Below are 20784 nucleotides of genomic sequence, written 5' to 3' on the forward strand. Positions count from 1 at the left end.
GGTCTCTTCCTTGACTCAGTATTTCCAAAACTTTATGCAGAGACCATACCTCTCAGCCAGGGAATTCATCAGAGCATTAGGCTACGTGGCATCTTTTATCCTTATGATCCCTGTGGCCGGGCTACACATGAGGAAACTCAAGCGATACCTCAAGAATCTGTGGTGCCAGCACTTATTCCCCGGAGGCAAAAATTCAGCTGATCCTTTCCCTCAAGGAAGAATTTGCATGGTGAACACAGACATGTGCCCAGAACTTGGGTCTCCCCTTCAGGTTTATTCTTTAGGGCCAAACTTTAACCATAGATGCTTCAGAGACAGCTGGGGGGCTCATTTCCAACATCTTCAGTCTCAGGGCAGATGGGAAAATCAGTTCAGAGAAAAGCACATAAACTGAAAAGAACTGATGGCAGTGCAAAGGTTCCAGGTAGCTTTCAAAGATTAGTGGAGTCCAAGGGTCCTGCTTGTCAAAACAGGCAACACCACAGTCATGTGGCCCATAAACAAGGGGGCACCCACTTTTACTCTGTCTACTAGCGATGCAGGTCTGGAAGAGAGCTCACTTTTTGGGGGTTGCATTTCATGGCGCAGTAGTTCCCAGGGACTCAAAACAGTCCAGCAGATCATCTGAGCAGAAACTTGATGGATTCCTCGCAAGTGGCATCTGCATTGGGAAACATTTCTCAGCATAGTCCAGAAATGGGAATCCCCACAGATAGACCTGTTTGCCACCAAAGTAAATGCTCAACTGAAAAGATTCTGTTCCAGGAGCAAACTGAACACAGCCTGGAAGACAGATGCTGTTTTGTCTTCCTTTTGAGCCACATGTTCCTTTATGCATTTTCTTCTTGCTCTCTTCTTCCACTGATCCTCCTAAAAATCAGGGAAGAATGCCCAAAGGTCATTCTGATAGGCCCAGACTGGCCTATACAGCACTGGTATTCTGTGCTACTAAGTTTATCCAATGAAAATGTGTAGCATTTACCTCAGAGAGTGGACCCTCTGACTCAGGACAAGGGGAGGTTTGTGCATCTCCACCTACAGACTCTCAAACTCTCAGCCTGGATAATTCCCCAAAATACTCCTTGGAGTATATCCTAAGCAGACAAGTTCAAAACATTCTCAAAGAGGCTAGAAGGCCTAGTAATAGGAAATTGTACTCAGACAGGTGGAAAAAATTCTCCATTTGGTGTCCTCAACAAGGCCTTGATCCTAACTCAGCCAATATCTCTGCCATTTTAGATTACCTGGCTACCCTTGTTGACCGAGGCCTGTCCTTTTCTTCCATCAAGATTCACGCCTCTGCCATTTCAGCCCTCATACCTACTGTTCCTCCTGTTTTTCCCACCCTCTGATGAAACAATTCTTTAGGGAAGTGGTTCACATAAGACCTGCCAGGAGACAACCCTCACTTTCATGGGACCTCAATTTTGTGCTAGCAAAATTGACACTACCCCTCTTTGAACTGGCAGCTTCAGCTGAATTAAAATGCTCAACTTGGAAGACTGCCATTTTACTGGCTATCACCTGAACTAGGAGGGTCTCTGAGCTGCAAGCTGTCATGGTAGTGGAACCATTCCACCCAGACTGAGTATCACTCAGGACTAATCCATCCTTTATGCCAAATGGCGGTCATGGACACATCCTTGAATCAAGCTGTACACTTGCCCACTTTCCTCCCCAAGTAACCAGTGGAAAACAATCCATCACTCCTTGGATGTACACAGACAAGTTTGACACTATCTTGACAGAACTAAATCTTTCAGTAAATCAGACCAACTCTTCGGTTTCTCTTCAAGGGGAGAGCAAAGGAAAAGTCTCTTAACAGGTGATCGCCAAGTGCATCTCTCACAGTATTTCCTTCTGTTACAACCATCATGGTAAGAAGCCATCTGAAGCTGTCAAGACTCGCTCTACTAGGGCCACTGCTACCTCTGCTGCCTTCCTGAAAGGAGTTCCTACCAAAGACATTTTGGAAGTTGCTACCTGGTCCATCTGTACCTTTACCAAACACTACCACTTAACAGCCCTCTCCAAGTCAAGAGAAGGATTTGCCATTGCCATCTTGTAGGGCATCCTCTTTTCTCCATAGTCTGCCTTCCACCCTCATCTCAGCTTTGAGAATCATCCCACAAGTCAGGACTACAACAGTGAAACACGAAGAACGTAGTACAGTTGTGTACACTTACCATGCATGTAGATGTTCGTGTATTCACTATTTTAGTCTTCTTTCCCTACCTCCTTCCCCCTTTTACCTACAGTAGTAGTCTTCTTCTATCTTCACTAACCAAAGACCCCCGGGTGTTTACTCTGCAGAGCCCCCCTTTTACTACCTTTGACCCTTGCTTATGGTTCTTCTTGGGGGCTCCTACCTTCTAAGAGGGAAGAAAAACCTGATGTCATGGTGTCAGCTGACTTCCTTTATACCCAAGCATACTGATGTCAGGGTAGGGCGTCCACCAGCTTTATAATGAGGGAGGTTTTTACTCTGGTAGTTGGGCTGGCCAAGGGCTTCCATAGCAGGAAATCCCGCAAGTCAGGACTGCAACAATGAATACACTTTAACATCTACATTTATGGTAAGTGTACACAACTGTACTTTTTGGCAGTTCAGTGATAGAATTCTTGCCTGCCATGTGGGATGCCTGTGTTTGATTCCCAGTTAGTGCAGCATAGCATTTTTGGGTTGCACGGCTATAATTATAAGGATCCTAGTGGCCATTAGCCTAGTATAAACCTATGAATAAGCTTCGCAGCAAAACTGGTGAAAATTAATGGTGGTCTTTCTGGAGTTGTAACATCTCTTATAATAGTTTGTTCTTTCCCTAGAAGTTGATGATGACTTTCCCACTCTGATGCTTCCTTAGCATTAACAGTGATGTGCTCTGTCTGGGCTGTATCTTTAGCGAGAGGGTGCTTTCTCTGCATTGCTTTTGTTAAAAGGGAGTGCTGTTTTGAGAAACATGTTTCTGTGGATGTATGATGAGCCTCCTTTCTTTGTCCCCATGCAATAAATATCTTTATTTTACTAATGGCTGAAATATGTCTTCATTATAGAGTCCTGCAGTGAAGACAGTGTACTTCAACATTACCGTGTTTCAGCCACTGCTGCAGCTTGGTACCGATCAATACCGCTCATTTTTTTATGGTACACAGTAGGCATTAGCCTAACAGTTTTGCACAGATGATTAAGGATTAAGCTGCTAACTGGCTTCATCCTGTAGTCCTAGATTTGATTCCTTTCAGTCTCCATTTGCCTTTTGTGTGACTTAGCGAATCACTTAACCAGATAGTGCTTCTGGGTCGCCCCTGAAAAGAGGTTTGTACGTACTGGGTTTACCCATTTAACATATGGGTAAAATTTAAAAAAAAAATCATCTTGGCATAGAGGGGAGGGATTACTAATGGAGACCTAGATTATCTGAGTTCAGTTTGTACCTCTGCTACTGGAGGAGCTGGGGCAGAGGGTTGGAAGTGACCGACCAGCCTTTGTTAGCTTGCCTAGCCCTGGGGGAAGGTGAGGGGAATGGCTTGCAGTCAAGACACATCCTGTTGGAAGCTGAGGCATTTCTCCCTAGTTGCAGAAAGGTTACTCTGGTTCATAGGTTCATAGGTTTATACTAGGCTATCTGCCCGAGGGCATTTACAAGCCTAGCCCATAGTTTTGTGGCTTACGCCACCCCTTTAGTATGGGGAACTATACCCATTATTTTGCTGTGCCTCTGTCGAGCAGTGACACTGAGGTAATCCCTGGGGTATATCTGCGATCTCCCATCCATTGGTCAAGATTTCTCTTGAACAAGGCCAGCGAGGTGCTCTGCCTCACATATACCGGGATTTTGTTCCACAGCATAGGGAGTCTTTGGGTGATGAATCTATCCCTCCAGCACGTCCTATTAATAGCCGTGTCGAGGTTTAAGTCTCCCGCCCTTGTGGCTCTGACGGATCTAGATTTATTGAGGTGAAGCATATTCATCAAATCTGGGTTTGACATGGCCTTGTATGTCAGGCACAGGTCACCTCTGAGCAAGCGGTAAGCGACTGAATAGAGCTGAAGTTCTTTCAGTCGGGCAGCATAGGACAGATTTTTGAGACCCTTTATCCTTTTGGTGAGGAACTTTTGTGGCCTCTCCAGCTGCTGCAAGTGTCTGGTCAGATACATTCCGAATAGGGCATTGTACTCAATCATTGGTCTGATGAGTGATGAGTATAGGGAAACTATGACCTCCCTTGATCTAGATGCGAATCCCTTCATGATAAGGTGGGCAATGTAGAATGTCTTCCTAACTACATTAGCTACATGGGTGTCGAATGACAGGCTACTGTCAACCTGGGTCCCCAGGTCCCTAATAACTTCTTCTGTGCTCAGTGGATTGCCACCTATATGGTAGCTAGGGGTAACCTTGTTTTTCCCGAAGGGTATGACTATGCATTTTTTGGCATTTAAGTTTAGGCCATGGCTCTGGCACCAGTTATCTGTTTCTGTGACACCCTTCTGAAGGATATCTGTGTCAGATGTGTTTTTGACTACGGCGCCCAGTTTTCAGTCATCTGCAAACTTTGTCAGCCATAACTCTCCTGTGTTTGATTGTACTTCGGAAAAGTAGATGCCAAACAAGAGTGGGCCCAGGACTGAGCCCTGTGGGACACCACTTGTGACAGGCTTAGAGTCTGACATGGCGCCAGCAACTCTGACCCTGTGGGTTCTGTCACTTAGCCAGTTTGCAACCCATCTTGTGATGTATGGGTTAACATTTAAGCTGATGAGTTTTTCAATGATACCCGAGTGGGGTATTGTATCGAAGGCTTTCGCCAGATCGAGGTAGGCTGTATGGACTGCCTTTCCCTCATCAATGGCTTTGGTGACTGTTTCGAAAAAGTCAACCAAGTTTAAAAGGCATGATCTGCCTTTGACAAAGCCAAACTGGGTTGGATCCAAAGTCTGCAAATTCCCTATGTCTTTATTTATGAGATCCATTATGATCCTTTCCATGGCTTTGCAGATAAGGCTTGTCAAGCTAATGGGCCGGTAATTTCCAGGGTCGGTGGAGGCACCGCCTTTATGAAGTGGGACCACTGTCGCAGTGCGCCACTCCCTGGGTACGTATCCAGAGGTGAGACTATGATTAAACAGCTGTCCTAGCTGTGGATTTAATTCCTCGTTGAGTTCGTGGAGCACACAGCCGGGGACACCATCAGGTCCCATGGATGCTGTGTTTTTTGCTTTGGAGAGAGCAGTTCTCACTTGGGCGTTTGAGATGTTTGGGGGGCTGCAATCGTTTGGTATAGATATCTCTCCTTTTGGGGGGGAGAAATTTGCACTGAACCTGTCAGCCAGTATGTTGGCAATGTCTGTAGGATCAGTAATCTTCACATCATTTTGAACTAGTTCTGAGCATATCTGGGAGTTTCCTCCCAGGTTTCTAACATAGCTAAAGAAGGCCTTATGATTGTCTTTTGAGTCTTTAGCTATTTTTCTCTCAAAGTTTGCTTTGGATGATTTTATGAGAGCTCTTAGTTTTTTACTTGTAGTGATCAAAGGTGTCTTACCTTTTAAGGATTTTGCTCTATCTTGTAGTAGCTTCCTCCTTTTGTTGTAGAGTTTGTTTATGGCTGGGGTCCACCAGACTGGACGCTTGCCTTTGGTACAAAGAGTCTTTGTTTTGCTTGGGATTGCTTTATCCATGCAGTCCTGTAGGTGCTGGTAGAAGGCATTTGTAAGTGATTCAGCGGCGTGGGTACTGTTTTCCGCCGGCTCGGGGGCCTTAAAGGAGACCACACTAGTCTTTAGAAGTGTGAAGTCGGCTTTCGAGAAGTTCTTCACTGTGGTCTTTTTTATTTCAGGTGGGGGTGGGATGAGGACCTCCAGCGAGATTAGTTTGTGATCTGATCTCACCAGTGAGGGGTATACTTCCGATGTTGAACATTGTGCTCCCATGTTCGTGATGATGAGATCAAGTATGTTTTCTCCTCTTGTGGTTATGGTGACCAGTTGTTCCATGGCATTTGAGTTTATGAATTCCAGGAACTTTTGGGCTAGGGTGTTTGGGCTTGAGTAGTGTTCCCAGTCTATATTAGGGTAATTGAAGTCACCTAGTATGATGGTGTTTGGAGATACATTTATCCCCTCCAGTGTTTTCAGGAAAGCCTGGTAGCAGGGGTGGCATGAGCTAGCTGATGGCATGGGCAGTAATACATACTTTGTCCTCCCTCCTCTGCCCCACTAGGATTTCCCTTCTCCTTACTCTAAAATCTCCACCTCTAGCTGTTAATATGATGTCAAGTTCTGGCCGTCGCCCCTTAAGGGGGAATAGCATGTCTTAAAGCCTGTAGACTGCGTGATTATTTTCTTCTTGGCGATGGTAAGCCCACCTACTGTGGTATTCATGTGGGACCCCCTGTTCTCCCTGCCCCCAGACTGACTAGGGGGATTCATTGGGGATAGAAAAGTGTAAGGTACTGTGTGGCTATCATTTTAGAATGTTAGTTCTTTTTATGTACATAGTTTTGTGTTATTATTAAGTTTTTAGGTTTTACAGGGGTATTAGGGGATGTGTGTGTTTTTGTTTAAAGGTTTTTTTTTCAGTAAAACAAAAAATTCTGAAAGATGTGACATAGGCTCAAATGGAGATTAAAAAGAAACAGTTGTAAAAAAAATAACCTGCCAAATGGTGCATGTATTGAATACAAAAGCTGGAACCATACATTTAACAAAAAAGCTGTTATACAAAAATGATGGGAAAAATAATCCCTTAAGAACACGATTCTTTGTATAATGTGTTTAAATGTTGATGGTCTCACAGATAAATACAAAAAAGAAAGAGTACTGAACTATGCTAAAAAACGTAGAGTGCAAGTAGCTATGCTCTAGGAGACACACTTGGAAAGAACTGAACTTGTGAATTTTGATAAAGAAAGGTTCTCAGGATGGTTATTCAGCAGAATACCTGGGGCAAAGGAAAAGAGGAGTACTTATGTTAACTTCAAGAGGAGCTCCAGTAGTGATAGACGAAATTATAAAAGACAAGGATGGAAGATCGATAGTATTAAGGGGCTACTGGCAAAGGAGGAAGATTACACTGACATGTCATTCCACTGAAAACTGCAATAATGGAGCATAAATAATTCTGGGAGAAATAATCAGCTTTCAGCAAGGAATATTATTTGTAGATGGGGACTGAAATTTAATTTGCAACAGTGAAGATGTGTCTGGGAGGCCCAGAAGGGAAAATATAACAAAGGAGGGTAGATTTTTAAAGAAATTTATGAAAACAATTGGCATGGAAGATGTGAATTCAGTACTAGGAGTTTGTTGTGAATTTACATACTATTCTCCAAGATACAAAAAGTGGGCTAGGCCAGACAGAATGTACATTTCACAAGAACATGTGCATTTAATTGAAGGTGTGGATACACACCCAGTAACTATTTCAGATCATGTGCCAATAATAATTAAAATAAAAACACAGAGTAATGAAATAAAAATGAGACACTGACACTTTCCCACCTATCTGTTGAAAAGAGAGGAATCTAAGGAATGGGCAGTGGAAATTATTCTGGAGCTATTAGAGAAGATAGAAACTTCTCCTGAAAATACAGCTAGGGAGTGGGATAAAATTAAAGTGGAATTTAAAAATAGGGTGGAAATAAAGGCAAGGGAGACATGGTTAAAAAATAACAAGAATTAGTTAGAGGGACTGACAAGTGTTAAAGTACTGCAGAATAGGGGGAATCTCACAGAACAAGAAGAGGAGCAACTGCAGAGTGCTAAAGAGAAATTAAGGGATTACCTCGGTAATGTGCATGAGTTTAAAAAGATTGCTGCTAAGCAACTGTTTTTGGTAATAACCCTAGACCACAAAAACTTTTATCACAATGAATCAGGCAACAGAAAATAGAAAGGGCTGTCATCAAGCTTAGGGAGCATATAGCAAGGAAGATCAGGGATCCTGTAGAAATATTGGAAGTACTTCAACGATTCTGTGAAAGTCTGTATAAAGCAGAGAAATATGGAAATCAAGAAAAGGTGCAAATGGAAATGTTTATGGAAGAATGAAATATGCCAAGGTTAGTGGTAGATGAAGCTCAATTACTAACAGGATAGGAGGAGATAAGACAAAAATGGTGATGTATAACCAATCTACAGGAAAGTCCCCAGGAATAGATGGTATTCCAGTGGAGGTTTAGAAACTAGGAGGGAAAAAACTGATAAAGATCTGGAAGGCTTTGTTCCTCAGTATTTTAAGAGGAGGAGAAGTACTGTCATCCTGTAAGAAAACAGTGGTAATGGTAATGCCTAAAGAGGGTAAAGATCCATCATATCCAGCTTCATGCAGGCCCATTTCAATACTAAACCATGATTATAAAGTGTTTATGTCTATAATGGCTAAAAGAATGGCAAAAGTGATGCCAAAATTGATAGATATGGATCAGTGTGGTTTTGTGGAGGGGAGGCAAACATTTAACAATATTAACAGAACATTGATGATCCAGAGGGAAGCAGAATGTAAGAAAATGTCGTTGTTGGTGGGTCTTGATACAGAGAATCATCTGACAGAGTGAGCTGGGACTTTATGAGCAGGGCAATGGAAGCATTTGCATTTCCTGAAAACATTCTAAGGTTGATTAGGAAGAGATATTGGGGATCGGAGGTGAAAATTAAAGTGGATGGGGTCCTCTCTGATGATCTCTGCTTGAGAAGAGGAACTAAGCAAGGGTGTCCTCTCTCTCTCCTTTGTTGTTTGCATTATATTTAGAACCATTGGCAAAGAAAATAAGGGACTTAGAAATTCAAGGATATAGTTGGTATGGTAGTCAGGAGAAGCTGGCTCTATTTGCAGATGACATTATTGTATACCCAACAAAACCAGAAGGGGATATTACAGTGCTGTGGAACATATTGAGAACATTTCAAAACTTTTCAGGATATAAAATTAATGAAGCCAAAATAAAAGCAATAGTGGTAAAGTATGTAACCACAAAAGAATTGGTTCAGTAATAGCCATATTTATGGGGACATGATAAAAGGGAAACAAAGTTTACCCCGGTGATCACTTCAGTGGCATTGCTGGACAGAGGCACAGGGAACTAATCTAAGGGTGCAGCGAAAACCAACACATTCTGGCTAGGCTTATAAATGCCTTCGGGCAGATAGCCTAGTACCTACCTATGAACCTAAGGAAGTATTTAGAAGTATGGATTAAAAATGATTCCAGAGTGGCAGCTAAGGATGTGTGGAAAGAGACCAAACAAAAGATAATACAAAAATTGAGAAAATGGAAGCTCTGTTATATGGATATTGATAGTAAGATACAAGCAGTTAAAATGTTTTTAGTGCCTTATCCCAAAGACATGCTGTAGGTGGATTGGATACTCTAAATTGGCCCTAGGCGTGAGTGCGACACTGTATAACTCCACTGCCAATCATGAGTGGATAGGTGATCCACTGTGGTGACCCCTAACCGGGAAAAGTCGAAAGAAGAAGCGTTATGTACAGGTCAAACATATTTTTATCAACCAGAGGAAAAATTGTGGATAGTAATTAATAAAGAGCTGAAGGATTTTGTCTGGGAGGGAAATATGGCAGGAGTCAAGTGGGATAAGCTTGTTCCCCCAACAGAGCAGGCAGATTGAGATCACCCGATTTGAAGTGGCATTTCAGAGCAACACAGTTAAGGCTCCTATACACATTACAAGCAGAAAACTGTAATTGAAAATGGAAAGATATGATGAAGAAACGGGGGAAGTTCAAGTAACAGGGAGAGACTGGGATTTTCGATGCAGGCCTTTAAGGAGAACAACAATAATCACACAGAATATTATATTCATAAAGTAGCAGAAGGCATTTCAAGAACTAAGCCAATATGGGAAAGGAGATTCTGCCGATAGAGGAGACTGCAGTTAGGGGTACAGACAATAGGCAAGAGGGGGTGGGAGAATATTCGAGAAAAATGGCAAAGGAACCAAAGTATTGGGAGCAAATAACTAGACAGGGAAAGGTAATAAAACTGGAAGATGCTAAGAACTTATTTGGACTGCAGGTGAGAGCTTGCGTTCCATATGAAGGATTGATATCAGAGTACAGGCAAAGAGAAGGAAATGGGGGGGGGGGGCTTAACAAAAGACCAGCACTGGTAGAATTCCTAGTAGAATGTAGAACAGAAGTGGCAGTTAAGAAAGGAATAATTAGTAGAGCATATAAAATATTGCATCATAACTATAAGAATCAAACAGAAGACATTGGGAAGAGAAGCTGGATAAGCAGTTCACAAAGAAACAATGGAGAATATGTATACGTTTCCTAACTATGCAACAGAGTCTAGAAGATTTAGGATCTTTGAATGGAAGTGTTAACATAGATGTTTTTGTATTCCAAGCAGGCTACAAAGAATCTTTCCTCAGGTAGAGAGCAAATGTTGGAGGTGTGATGGGGAAGAAAGTGGTAACTCATATTTTCTGGGAGTGTAATGAGTTGGCCGACTTTAAAGATTCCCTGTAGACTGCTCTGTTGGAGATATTGGGTGAGCAAATTGGAGTGACTAGGGAAATAATTTTGAGCTACGAAACAGAGCTGGGATTGCCTACACTTAGTAAGGCCTTGCTGAGTCTGATTATGATGGCTGCCAAAACAACAATAACTAGAAAATAGAAATTGAAGTCCAAGCTAACTTTACTAGAAGTAACAAAGATAGTAACAGAGATGAAACAACTTGAACTGGGATCTTTAGAAAAGGGTAGGAGTAAATTACATAGGAAAAATGGAAATGTTAGACCACTACATGCAGAGGAGGAAAGATGCTTAAAAGAAGGTAGAATCTGAATGAGCTATGCAGTGGTTGACTAACAATGACTGGATATGTTAAAAGTGATGTATGTTTGCAGCTACAGTTGTGTCGGCACAGTTTGTAAGGTGTAATGCTTGCAATTCAGATTGTGCATCTATGATTTATTTTCATTTATATAAATGTAAGATTGTCTGTGTCACACATGATAATTTAATAAAGATGTTTCTTGTAAAAACAAAAAAACGGTGAGAGGTGCTAATTACGCAAGAACAAATAGCAGGAAGAGGTTAAATAACGGTAAAAGCAGATGGAAAAGAAGATCAAAAAGCACATTGTAACGTGGTCCTAGCTTGATCACAGTCCTGTATGAATTTGAACTTATTTCAGTTATTGTTATTATTACTATTATACCCACTTGCTATCAGCCCATCCATGGCCAGATGGGCCCATTCATTCTTCATGTTGGGCAAGACCCATTTATCCCATTTGTTCTTCCAATAACTCTTCATGGTAGGCCATCATACACCCAGCCCTCTAGAGATTTTTATAAGGCCTAACTACTTAGGCCTTGTAGTGGTTGGCAAGACAGTATTTGATACTAGGCTCTGTATATGCACAGTAATGCATATACCTAACCTCAACTACAGCATATATTGCTTGATATGGCTGTCTCAATGTGTTCTGATACATGCTGGCTGATGCAATGCACTGCTATACACTCAGCCTTTGCTAGGTTATATGTTCAGCAACTGGACTAGCCAGCTGCTCATCCCATGATGGGCAAGCTGATACTGGTCATTCAGTCCCTCCCTATCCTAATACGCTCCTACAGCATCTGAACCACTAGTCAAATTAGTCAAAGTCTGGCCATCTGAGTTGTAATCAAGGCTTTATTCCTCTATGCCATGGGATCAGGAAGGAGCTGAACTAAGAATCCATCTGTGCTAACCATCGCACACAATCCACCTGGCTTTGGAATTAGGATTACTGTGAAGTTGGTTCCTTTGATATTGCATTGGTCGTCCTTGCAGGCATAACAAGATGAAGGCCTTCTAAAGTTCTGGCAGCCTTAGGAGATGGCGGTAAGCATGACCAATCTTCCATTTTGTGCTGCAGTAAGTTTTGTGCTTTTTACACCCCCTGCCCTCTTTTGCTTCATACTTTCCAGTCTTCTGTCACATTTTGTGCTGCAGTAAGTTTTGTGCTTTTTACACCCCCTGCCCTCTATTGCTTCATACTTTCCAGTCTTCTGTCACATTGCTCACATCCATTGTCAGGTTGCCCAGCCCCATCTTTCATTCCTGGCACTAACACTGATTTTTGCAAGCTGGGGCTAGTGTGGAACTTAAGAGCACCCTGGGGGTCTCACCATCAACTGCTTCTGTGAAGAGGAGGAATTTTATATATTGTGACATGCGCTGTTGTCCTCACCTACGCCCATCCTGGAATTGTGCGAGGAGTACTCCTCTCATCATGGGCGAGGGATTACCAACATGAATATCAATTCCCCTGGGATAGGATTGCCCATCTCTCCCTGCCAGTGTGTCAGATGTCCAAGCTGCTAATCAAACCCAGATGGCCGTAGTTAGAACTTTAGCCTTCTATGCCACAGTGCTGGCTCAGGTATTGTGCTTTTTAGCATTTTCATTAGAAATTGCATTTGACTTTGAGCCTTGGGTTTTGTAGTTGACATTGAGCATGTGGAACTGAATGCTGCCTGTTTTGACATTTTTGTGTCACTGGCTGTTATGTAAGGATCACCTTCTGCTATACTGACATAAAAGTTTATTTATTTAACATTTGTTAACCGGGAAAGTCCGACTTGGAATGTAGCCAATTTTCAGCAGAGACCCGGGGATAAATGCTACAGATGGATGACTTTGAATATAATAACTTAAAATAACAATTGCAATGGATTGTCAAACTTCATGGTCATATATCTTGATGGTACTTCTTCCAGAAGACTCGTTCCTTAAAGTGTATTTATGTAACTACTGTTATGCTTTTGAAACATTTTTGCATATAAACAACATATTAGAACTGCATCAGAAGTCCTTATGCATTGCATGCATTTTATTAAGCATGGAGAATGATTGTGTTGTTTTCACTTTCCTTTTAATTATGAATGCTGAGGAGAGTATCATAAGGGGGTGCTGCCTTATGGCCAGTTACTGTTATGTAAACTACTTAGAAGCTAGTGATTGTAAGGAGTACAGGGCAGCAATTGACTTTTGCACATACTGTCATGGATTATTTTAGACCAGGAGACCACATACGTTTTAATGGGACCATTGGTTTTCTAGTTTATAAGCAGTCAGAATAAGAAGGGGGAACCAGGAAATGATATAGCAAAAACATTCCAAGGTACATGAGATGTTCAGATATGGTAAGCCAGTTTGAATTTTGAAGCAAATTTTATTGTAACACATGAATATTCTGTAGTTAAAATGATCTTTGTTTTTGACCTTGCAGGTGACAGCTGTCGACATTGGGAGAGGCACTGTGATGCTATGGAGAGAAGGAGCAAATGGGCAAAGGAGCTTCTAAAGGAGTTCCAGGCTAAAGTAGAGAGTTATAAAGTGCAAACTGCCAGTGCATCAGCCAACCCTTTAGCAGCAGATGTGCATTTTATTAAAAAAGGTAAGCATTTCTGAGCTGAAAGCATTTCACCCACCCTTTCTAATTTGTTGTGGTGTTAAATAATTCTGAAGTGAACAAGGAAGGAATTGGGTAGGTGGGCACAGCCCCAGAGCATATCCAGGCCAGAGAATGGGTCGATAAAGCCTGGGTGTTGCAGTTCAGCATTATTCTGTTCTTAGCAGCTCATTTCAAAGCCCGACCACCTTATCTGTGAATATGTTAGGGATAAGTCTTCACCTTCTAGCTTCTGCCCATGTCTCCCCTTCCTTATTAATATTACTCTCTATATTTATTGAAATGTGGTAAGCCCACACAATCTTTTCTTATGCCTTGTTTCCCACAGAGTGCACAGGCTGAGTGCTTTTATCCTGCCTTCTTACACCACTTGTCTAATTCTTCCAGCTACAGTGACTCATTGCTCCATGTTCACCACCAGCTGTGTACTGCCTCCAGAACTGTGCACTTATTTCAGGTGTGGACTTACTTGTGTCTTGTACTTAGGAAGATTGACATCTGTTTTCCTTGAATTCTCCACTTTCCGCATGTTATCCACCATCCATGTGACGTTCACTGCAGACTGCTTACCTTGTGTTGCATGATTTTAATTCATGTGTGATGAAAAATCCCAGATGTACCTGCATCTAATTTCCATTAAGACTGCTCACCCAAATTAGAAGTTACTAATACTAAAGCTTTCCACCTTAAAAGCATTCGATCTTGGGAAGGGAAGGGACCCCCTTCATAACTGATTTCTGCAAAATGAGTCGTCCTGAAGAAGCACTTCAATAGCAGTTTAATTAATGCATTATTCTTACTTTTTTCCTCCTAGATCTTTTATCGAGCCCCAAAAAAAGTCCACCAGAGAGGGATAAAACCAATGGGCATCCATCTGCTCCTCCTGCATTAGGATTTTTGCAGCCACAGTGGAACAGGTTGCGATCAAGTTGCCTTGTTATTCGAGTGGATGACCTTGATGTGTATCAGGTGAGTGGTTTTCCATTACACTTCTGTTTACAGCAGTAAGTTGCTCTGTTCTCTATGTGAAAACATCTTTCGGACAACCTTTGAGTAGCTTGTGTTACGATGACACTTCCTAAACTTTCCTGCATAAGAATACACTTCAGTCAAGGTGAGATGTGTTTATTTGTAGCAACATATGGAAGGATCTTAAGTGAACAGGAATAAACAAGGGAACGTTAGCAAGACAGCAGGTGCTTGTGGACACAGTGTGAGGACCATAATTGCAATCCTCAGAACACCACTAGTTTAAACATGATTATGGAGTGTTTACAAAGTAATACAAAGTACAGTGATCTCAGAGATGGTGTACATAAGCAGCAGGGCCGCTGAGTGCAAAAATCCTTAACCTTTTTTTTTAAACACTTAACTTTTTATAGCAAGTTGTGACATTCACCGTACTTAAGTTTAATCAAGGTTACTTTTTAGGGAGTTGGGGGACTCGCATTTGTGTTACACTTCCAGTATAGAGTTCAATGCTTCAGCTGCATTGTGCCTTTATCGGAGAGTAGAATCCACTTCCAGTCCTACACTGAAGTACTGGTACTGTCATTGTTCCCTTAGGAACCACTGAGATCACTCATCTTATCACAAGATCCATAACTGATCCATCAGTGGAGCTTGGGAGCCATTGTGCTGAGTCCTCAGTATAGCACCAGGATCCACTGTAGTTCCTCACTGTAAAAAGATGTTTGTCAGTGATCCTTCACTACAGCATAAGGTCTACCACAGCGGGTTTACCATGACCTATCACTGGAGTACAGGATCCACAGTGGTCCCTCATGGCACAGATCACTAGGTATAGCACAGGATCCACTGTAGTTCCTCACCGTAGAATATTTGTCAGTGATCCTTCACCACACCATAAGCTCCACCACAGCTCCGTCGCTGTAGCATAGAGTTTACCGTGGCCTTTCACTGGAGTACAGGATCCACAGTAGTACCACATGGAGTAGATCACTAGGTATAGCACAGGATCCACTGTAGTTCCTCACTGTAGAATGACGTTCTTCAGTGATCCTTCACTACAGCATAAGATCCACCACAGCTCCATCACTGTAGCATAGGGTTTACCGTGGCCTCTCACTGGAGTACAGGATCTACAGTGGTCCCTCAGGTCATAGTTCACTAGGTATAGCATAGGATCCATCATGGCCCCTTGATGTAGGATAGGATACATAGTAAAACATTAATATTTTAGACCAAGAAGCAGTACCATTATGGCTGAACTGTTTAGTTTCCTAACAGTATTTTCTAAACACTTCTGAACTGAAATGTTCCTTTACACTTTTTCTGCGTGTTATTTCCTTTTGCCAATTTGGCATATGTTTGAAGCCATGTGTAGATTGCAGTCCATTCCTTTTTTAAACACCTTTATTGAATTATCACTTGTGATGTGTGCAAAAGGAATCAAACTATATTAACAAGTTCGCATTTACAAACATTATGCATAACGTATATTGTTATGTAGTCTGTAATCTAAGCAACATTACATTCCTCCTTTCTCTTAAACCTCATTCCTCCTCCAAAGCATGTATTCTGTACGTATTGTTCCCACAATTTCCATTTTTCTATGTGATTTACTCCTACCATTTCTAAAGGTACCACTTCCTGTTCTTTTGTCTCTGTTACAATATTCAGTACTTTGACTATAGTTGTAGATTTTGATTTCTGTTTTCTATTAATTGCTTTTTCAGCAGCCATCAGAATTAAACTTAAAAAGGCTTTACTATGTCTAGGCAATTCAGATTTTGTATCCCAGCTCAAAAAATTAATTTCCTTAGTTGCATTCATTTTCTCACCAAGTATTCCCGATAGAGTACTCTGTAGAGAAATTTTAAAGTCTATCAAGCTTAGTACATGCCCAAAACATATATTCCCAGTTATTCCTTTCTTTCCCATCACACCTCCAAAATTTTCCATCAACCTGAGGAAAAATTCTTTGGAGTCTGCTTGGGATATAAAAGTATCTATGCAAACACTTCAGGCAAAAATCCTAAATATTCTAGACTTTGTTGCATATTTGGGAGTCATACATATGCCCCCCTCCGTTTTTTTTTTGTTTTTGCAAATAGCATGTCCAATCTTTCTTTCACCACAGTCCTCTCTTGTGCTTTCTAGATTTGTGTTGCTTCTTAAATGTATATTTAAAGAAGTGTAGATGGGACATGTATGCTACTGCCTGCCACACTCTGTCATCTTTCTGCAGCTACCAAACATTGCAAACTGCAGTTCTGCTCCAAGGAAGTGATTTTGTAACGGATCGATGCAGCGTACAGTGTGCATGCCTAGGTCGACTCATGTCTTTGCAGCATGTAGCTACTATGAGCACTGATGCTTCTTGATGGCCATTTTGATTTCCTCACCGACTGGTCATTGCACTACCACTGCTTTTACATATATAGGTACTAACTGTGAGTTAAAGGACTGTTAGAGTCTGAAATCCAACTATCCAACTGCCCATTAATAGCACTGACACTCAGGTTTGACTGTTTAACTGGTTCTCTGTAGTGTAAGTTTACCCCCCCCACCCCCACCCTCGAATTCTGCTCATTACTGGTGATCTACTCTGGATAATGGATACATAGAAAGTAGTTTTATTTGTTTTTTGTCATGAAAATTAGCTTAAACTGTACACGTGCTAAACTGACTATTTTCTTGCATAGTGGCTAAACCCTGTAGTTAATATTCTCTCTCTCCCTCTCTAAAGGTGTCCACAGCTGGCCATCATGGTAAGAAACCCTCCACCCTGCTTTCTTGTAATAGGAAGTCTCTTCATCTTCCTGCCAACATCTCAGCCATACACATGGAGTTTACAGAATATTACTTTCCTGATGGCCAGAAAATTGCTGGTAAGTACCTAAAATCTGAAATTTTACCCTTTCTCTGTATTTGCTTGCTTATACAACTCCATAGTTTCCAACCTTATTCATTGGAGTGCTTCACTGGCTGTGAGTGTGTTTGCAGCTACTTGCTTGTGGCTATCTACATGACCTTGTCATTGGGAGAGTCTTGCCAGGTTTCACTTGACATGATACATAGGTTCTGTACACATATTCCCTACCTGAGGGGAACAGACATCTGATTTTTAATTGCCTGTCCTCCAGCCCACTTGCCACTGGCAGATATATTGGCTCCTTTGCTGTTAGGATTCTGGATTGAAGGCAATTGCTGTCACTAAAACATTTAGTTATGTTGCCATCTTCTTACTAGTGGAGTGGTGTCCGGGCATGTAGAACATCCTGGCATTGCTTTCATTTAAACTGTGACACAAAGTGAATGCAGGTACTGCTTCCTGAGTAAAAGCAGGGTGGTGTCTATGGCCTTTGTTGCATGCATCTGCCATCTTAACTGCTAGATGCCATTTCTCAGCTTTGATGTTGTGATCTGTATGTGTGTAGGTGTGTTTGATAACCTAGAAGAGTCAGAACATTGCAAACCACATGACCAATGTAAAACATTGACTCATAGCTTCTCAAGTGCATCAGCACATGAGGCTGACTTTAAAGCAGCTAATAATGAGACTTTTATGTATCAAATTATAAGAAATATAGAAATGAAGATATACTGTAACACATACATGCAAGGTGGTGGTGATAAAGACGCAATCAAACACACTCAACAAGCAAGGCAAAAATATAATCTGTCCAATAATTCATACTTGTCATACGTAAAAGTTAACAACACATGTAGGTGTAAAAACAGAAAGACATATCTATGTGTATGATTGTATCTGCTGTCAATACGAAATTGACAGTACAAGTACGGATGGACATGGCACACTCGCACTACACTCATAACGTCAGATGCCTGTGAATGCATATGAGACTCCCAAAGTGCGGGCACAGATTTGAAATGAAAACATGTTTCACCATATATAGTCAAGCATCCAACATCCCATTGAGAACATTGTGCAATAGTAAATCTTAAACTGTCCCCATCTGAGAGAGACATGCTTTAAAGACAATAACAGGTATCAGTAAAAATGTTTATGTGCTCAGCAAAAGATTATTACTAATCCAAATGAGAAAATGGGTATTCATTTCCAAAGAACAGTTGAAAAACTGATGAATGTTTACATGGACATACTAATCAGTGATATTTAAAGCAAGGTTTTCAGAAAATCATAAACGCCATCTCATTGCTAAGGGTTTTGCATCCAGGAACAAAGAGGTCATTGTCTCCCTCTACTCTTCCCTCATTAGGCCAATCATTGAGTACAATGCCCCATTTGGCATGTACCTCACTAAACACCTGCAACAACTGGAGAGGCCGCACAAAGAGGATCCTAGGCTTTAAACATTTGTCCTATATGGACAGACTTGAACTCCAACTATTCTCTGTCTCATATCGCCTACTTAGAGGTGATCTCTGCTTGACTTACAAAGCCATGTCTGATCCAGCTCTGTTAGAAATGCTGCATCTAAAGAAATCCCAATCCCTCCACGCCACATGTTCCAGAGACCTCAACCTCAACCTCATGCTGGAGGGACAGGTTCATAGCCCAGAGACTGCCCACCTATGGAATAGACTTCCCATACATGTCAAGCAGAGCACCTCACTGGCCCTTTTCAAGAGAAATCTTGATGAGTGGATGGGAAATAGAAAATTCACTCCAGGGATAACTCCATTGCCTTTACTCGACAGAGGCAGTGGGAACTAAGGTTGGGTGGCACAATGCCAGGGTAATCCTATGGGCTAGGCTTGTAAAGGCTCCAGGGCCATTAGCCTAGTACACACCTATGAGCCATAATCACTGTGGTGTTCCAGTAGCATTTGGAATGCCTTCTCTTTTATTTCTGCACCTCCTTCTCAGTGTGTCTGGAACAGCTGCCTGTAAGTGCATCCTTTGATTATCCACCCTGTTTTGCTCCTGCACCATAGTGTACATGACAGCTCTAAGGTCTACAACTCTTTATCCAAGCAGACACTTGAAGCAATGATGACACACTTCCACTAAATGCTGTATACAAGGAAAATTATGCTTGTTAGGCTTGTATGCACTCCACAGTCTTGAAAGAAATAATGGGCAAAGTGAGAGAATATTCCACCTCTAGTAGTGACTCTGACTTCTTATATAAATAGTATTCCTCAAAATACCGAAAAAGTATCGTGGCATCAGAAGAAAATGAAGGTTTTAGCAGTTCATACACAACATGTAATTCCATATGTTTAAGAAAATAGAGTGCAGTCAGCTCTTTGACCAAGACTTTGTACTGTACAGTTGCCATACAAAACGGATAACCCTGAAGTTTGAACCTGTTGCCATACATTCTGTGCCAAGTAGAAATAACATCCCATTGAGGTTACATCCTGGAAGTTTCTCATCATGCTTCTGTAGAGCTGCTGGCTCAAAATCACTAAGCATATATTACACAACAGCCGAACACCCAGTCTTAGCACATTAAAAAATGCTAAGCTTGTTGTATACTTTATATGACTTGGTTGTTGTGGTACTAAACAAAAACAGGCATAAGTTCTGCCCACCAGCATATGTGACAAATCTGTGTATAGTGTTTAACTGGCTTTAGGGGGTAGCGCCACCAAGGTAAGTGCCATCAGCCATCCACACAGTTCCACTTCAAATGTCAATCAGATTTTTGGCAGAGAGTAGTAACAACACTGTACAGTTACTTGCACTATCTGTTTGCAGCTTAAACAGAAACTGACCAGATTTCAAGTGCCAAACTGACATGCCAATATCTTCAAGACAACATATAAAATTAACATAAACTTGCATCTGTTTACAGCACTGTTTATTAACAGTTTGCACTAATGCTTTTCTGGAGGAAGTTGAATGGCCTCCTCTGATGTCGTTGTCTATTAACAGTGTGGACTAATGCTTTTCTGGAGGACAGTTGCATGGCCTCCTCTGACGACGCTGTCTATTAACAGTTTGCAGTAATGCTTTTCTGGAGGACAGTTGCATGGCCTCCTCTGACGACGCTGTCTATTAACAGTTTGCAGTAATGCTTTTCTGGAGTTCAGTTGCATGGGCCTCCTCTGATGACGCTGTCTATTAAAAGTTTGCAGTAATGCTTTTCTGGAGGACAGTTACATGCCCTCCTGTGACGACAGTGCTAACATTGCACTTTCCCATCACTACTGCAGGTGTATCAAATTATTTTTCGGATATTAATTTAACATTTCCCCTACCAGTTAGCAGTCCAACGTCTGTTGGATCTGATGTGTGAACATGGGCTGTGGCTTTAAGTAGTTGCTCTCTCCCTCACGTGGGGTGGATGGTGACGCATCTCCCTTTATATTTATCTCGCACTTTCCTTCTGCGTGCCTAGTACATTTTATTACCCGCCTGCTTTTCCCCTCCACAGACATAACCATCCAC

General features: G+C 41.7%; 1 protein-coding gene across 1 annotated transcript in view; it reads left to right on the forward strand.

Annotated features, from left to right (window-relative positions):
- UHRF1BP1 (UHRF1 binding protein 1) overlaps window positions 1–20784 on the forward strand; it is a 1147688-nt gene that overhangs the window by 729654 nt on the left and 397250 nt on the right. Inside the window, exons 10-12 of the mRNA XM_044076560.1 lie at window positions 13254–13421; window positions 14251–14405; window positions 17149–17290. Of these exons, the coding sequence (XP_043932495.1) occupies window positions 13254–13421; window positions 14251–14405; window positions 17149–17290 (465 nt within the window). The remainder of the gene's footprint in view (window positions 1–13253; window positions 13422–14250; window positions 14406–17148; window positions 17291–20784) is intronic.

Source organism: Protopterus annectens, chromosome 7.part0, assembly GCF_019279795.1.
Source record: "Protopterus annectens isolate FY-2018-M chromosome 7.part0, PAN1.0, whole genome shotgun sequence".
NCBI lineage: Eukaryota > Metazoa > Chordata > Ceratodontiformes > Protopteridae > Protopterus > Protopterus annectens.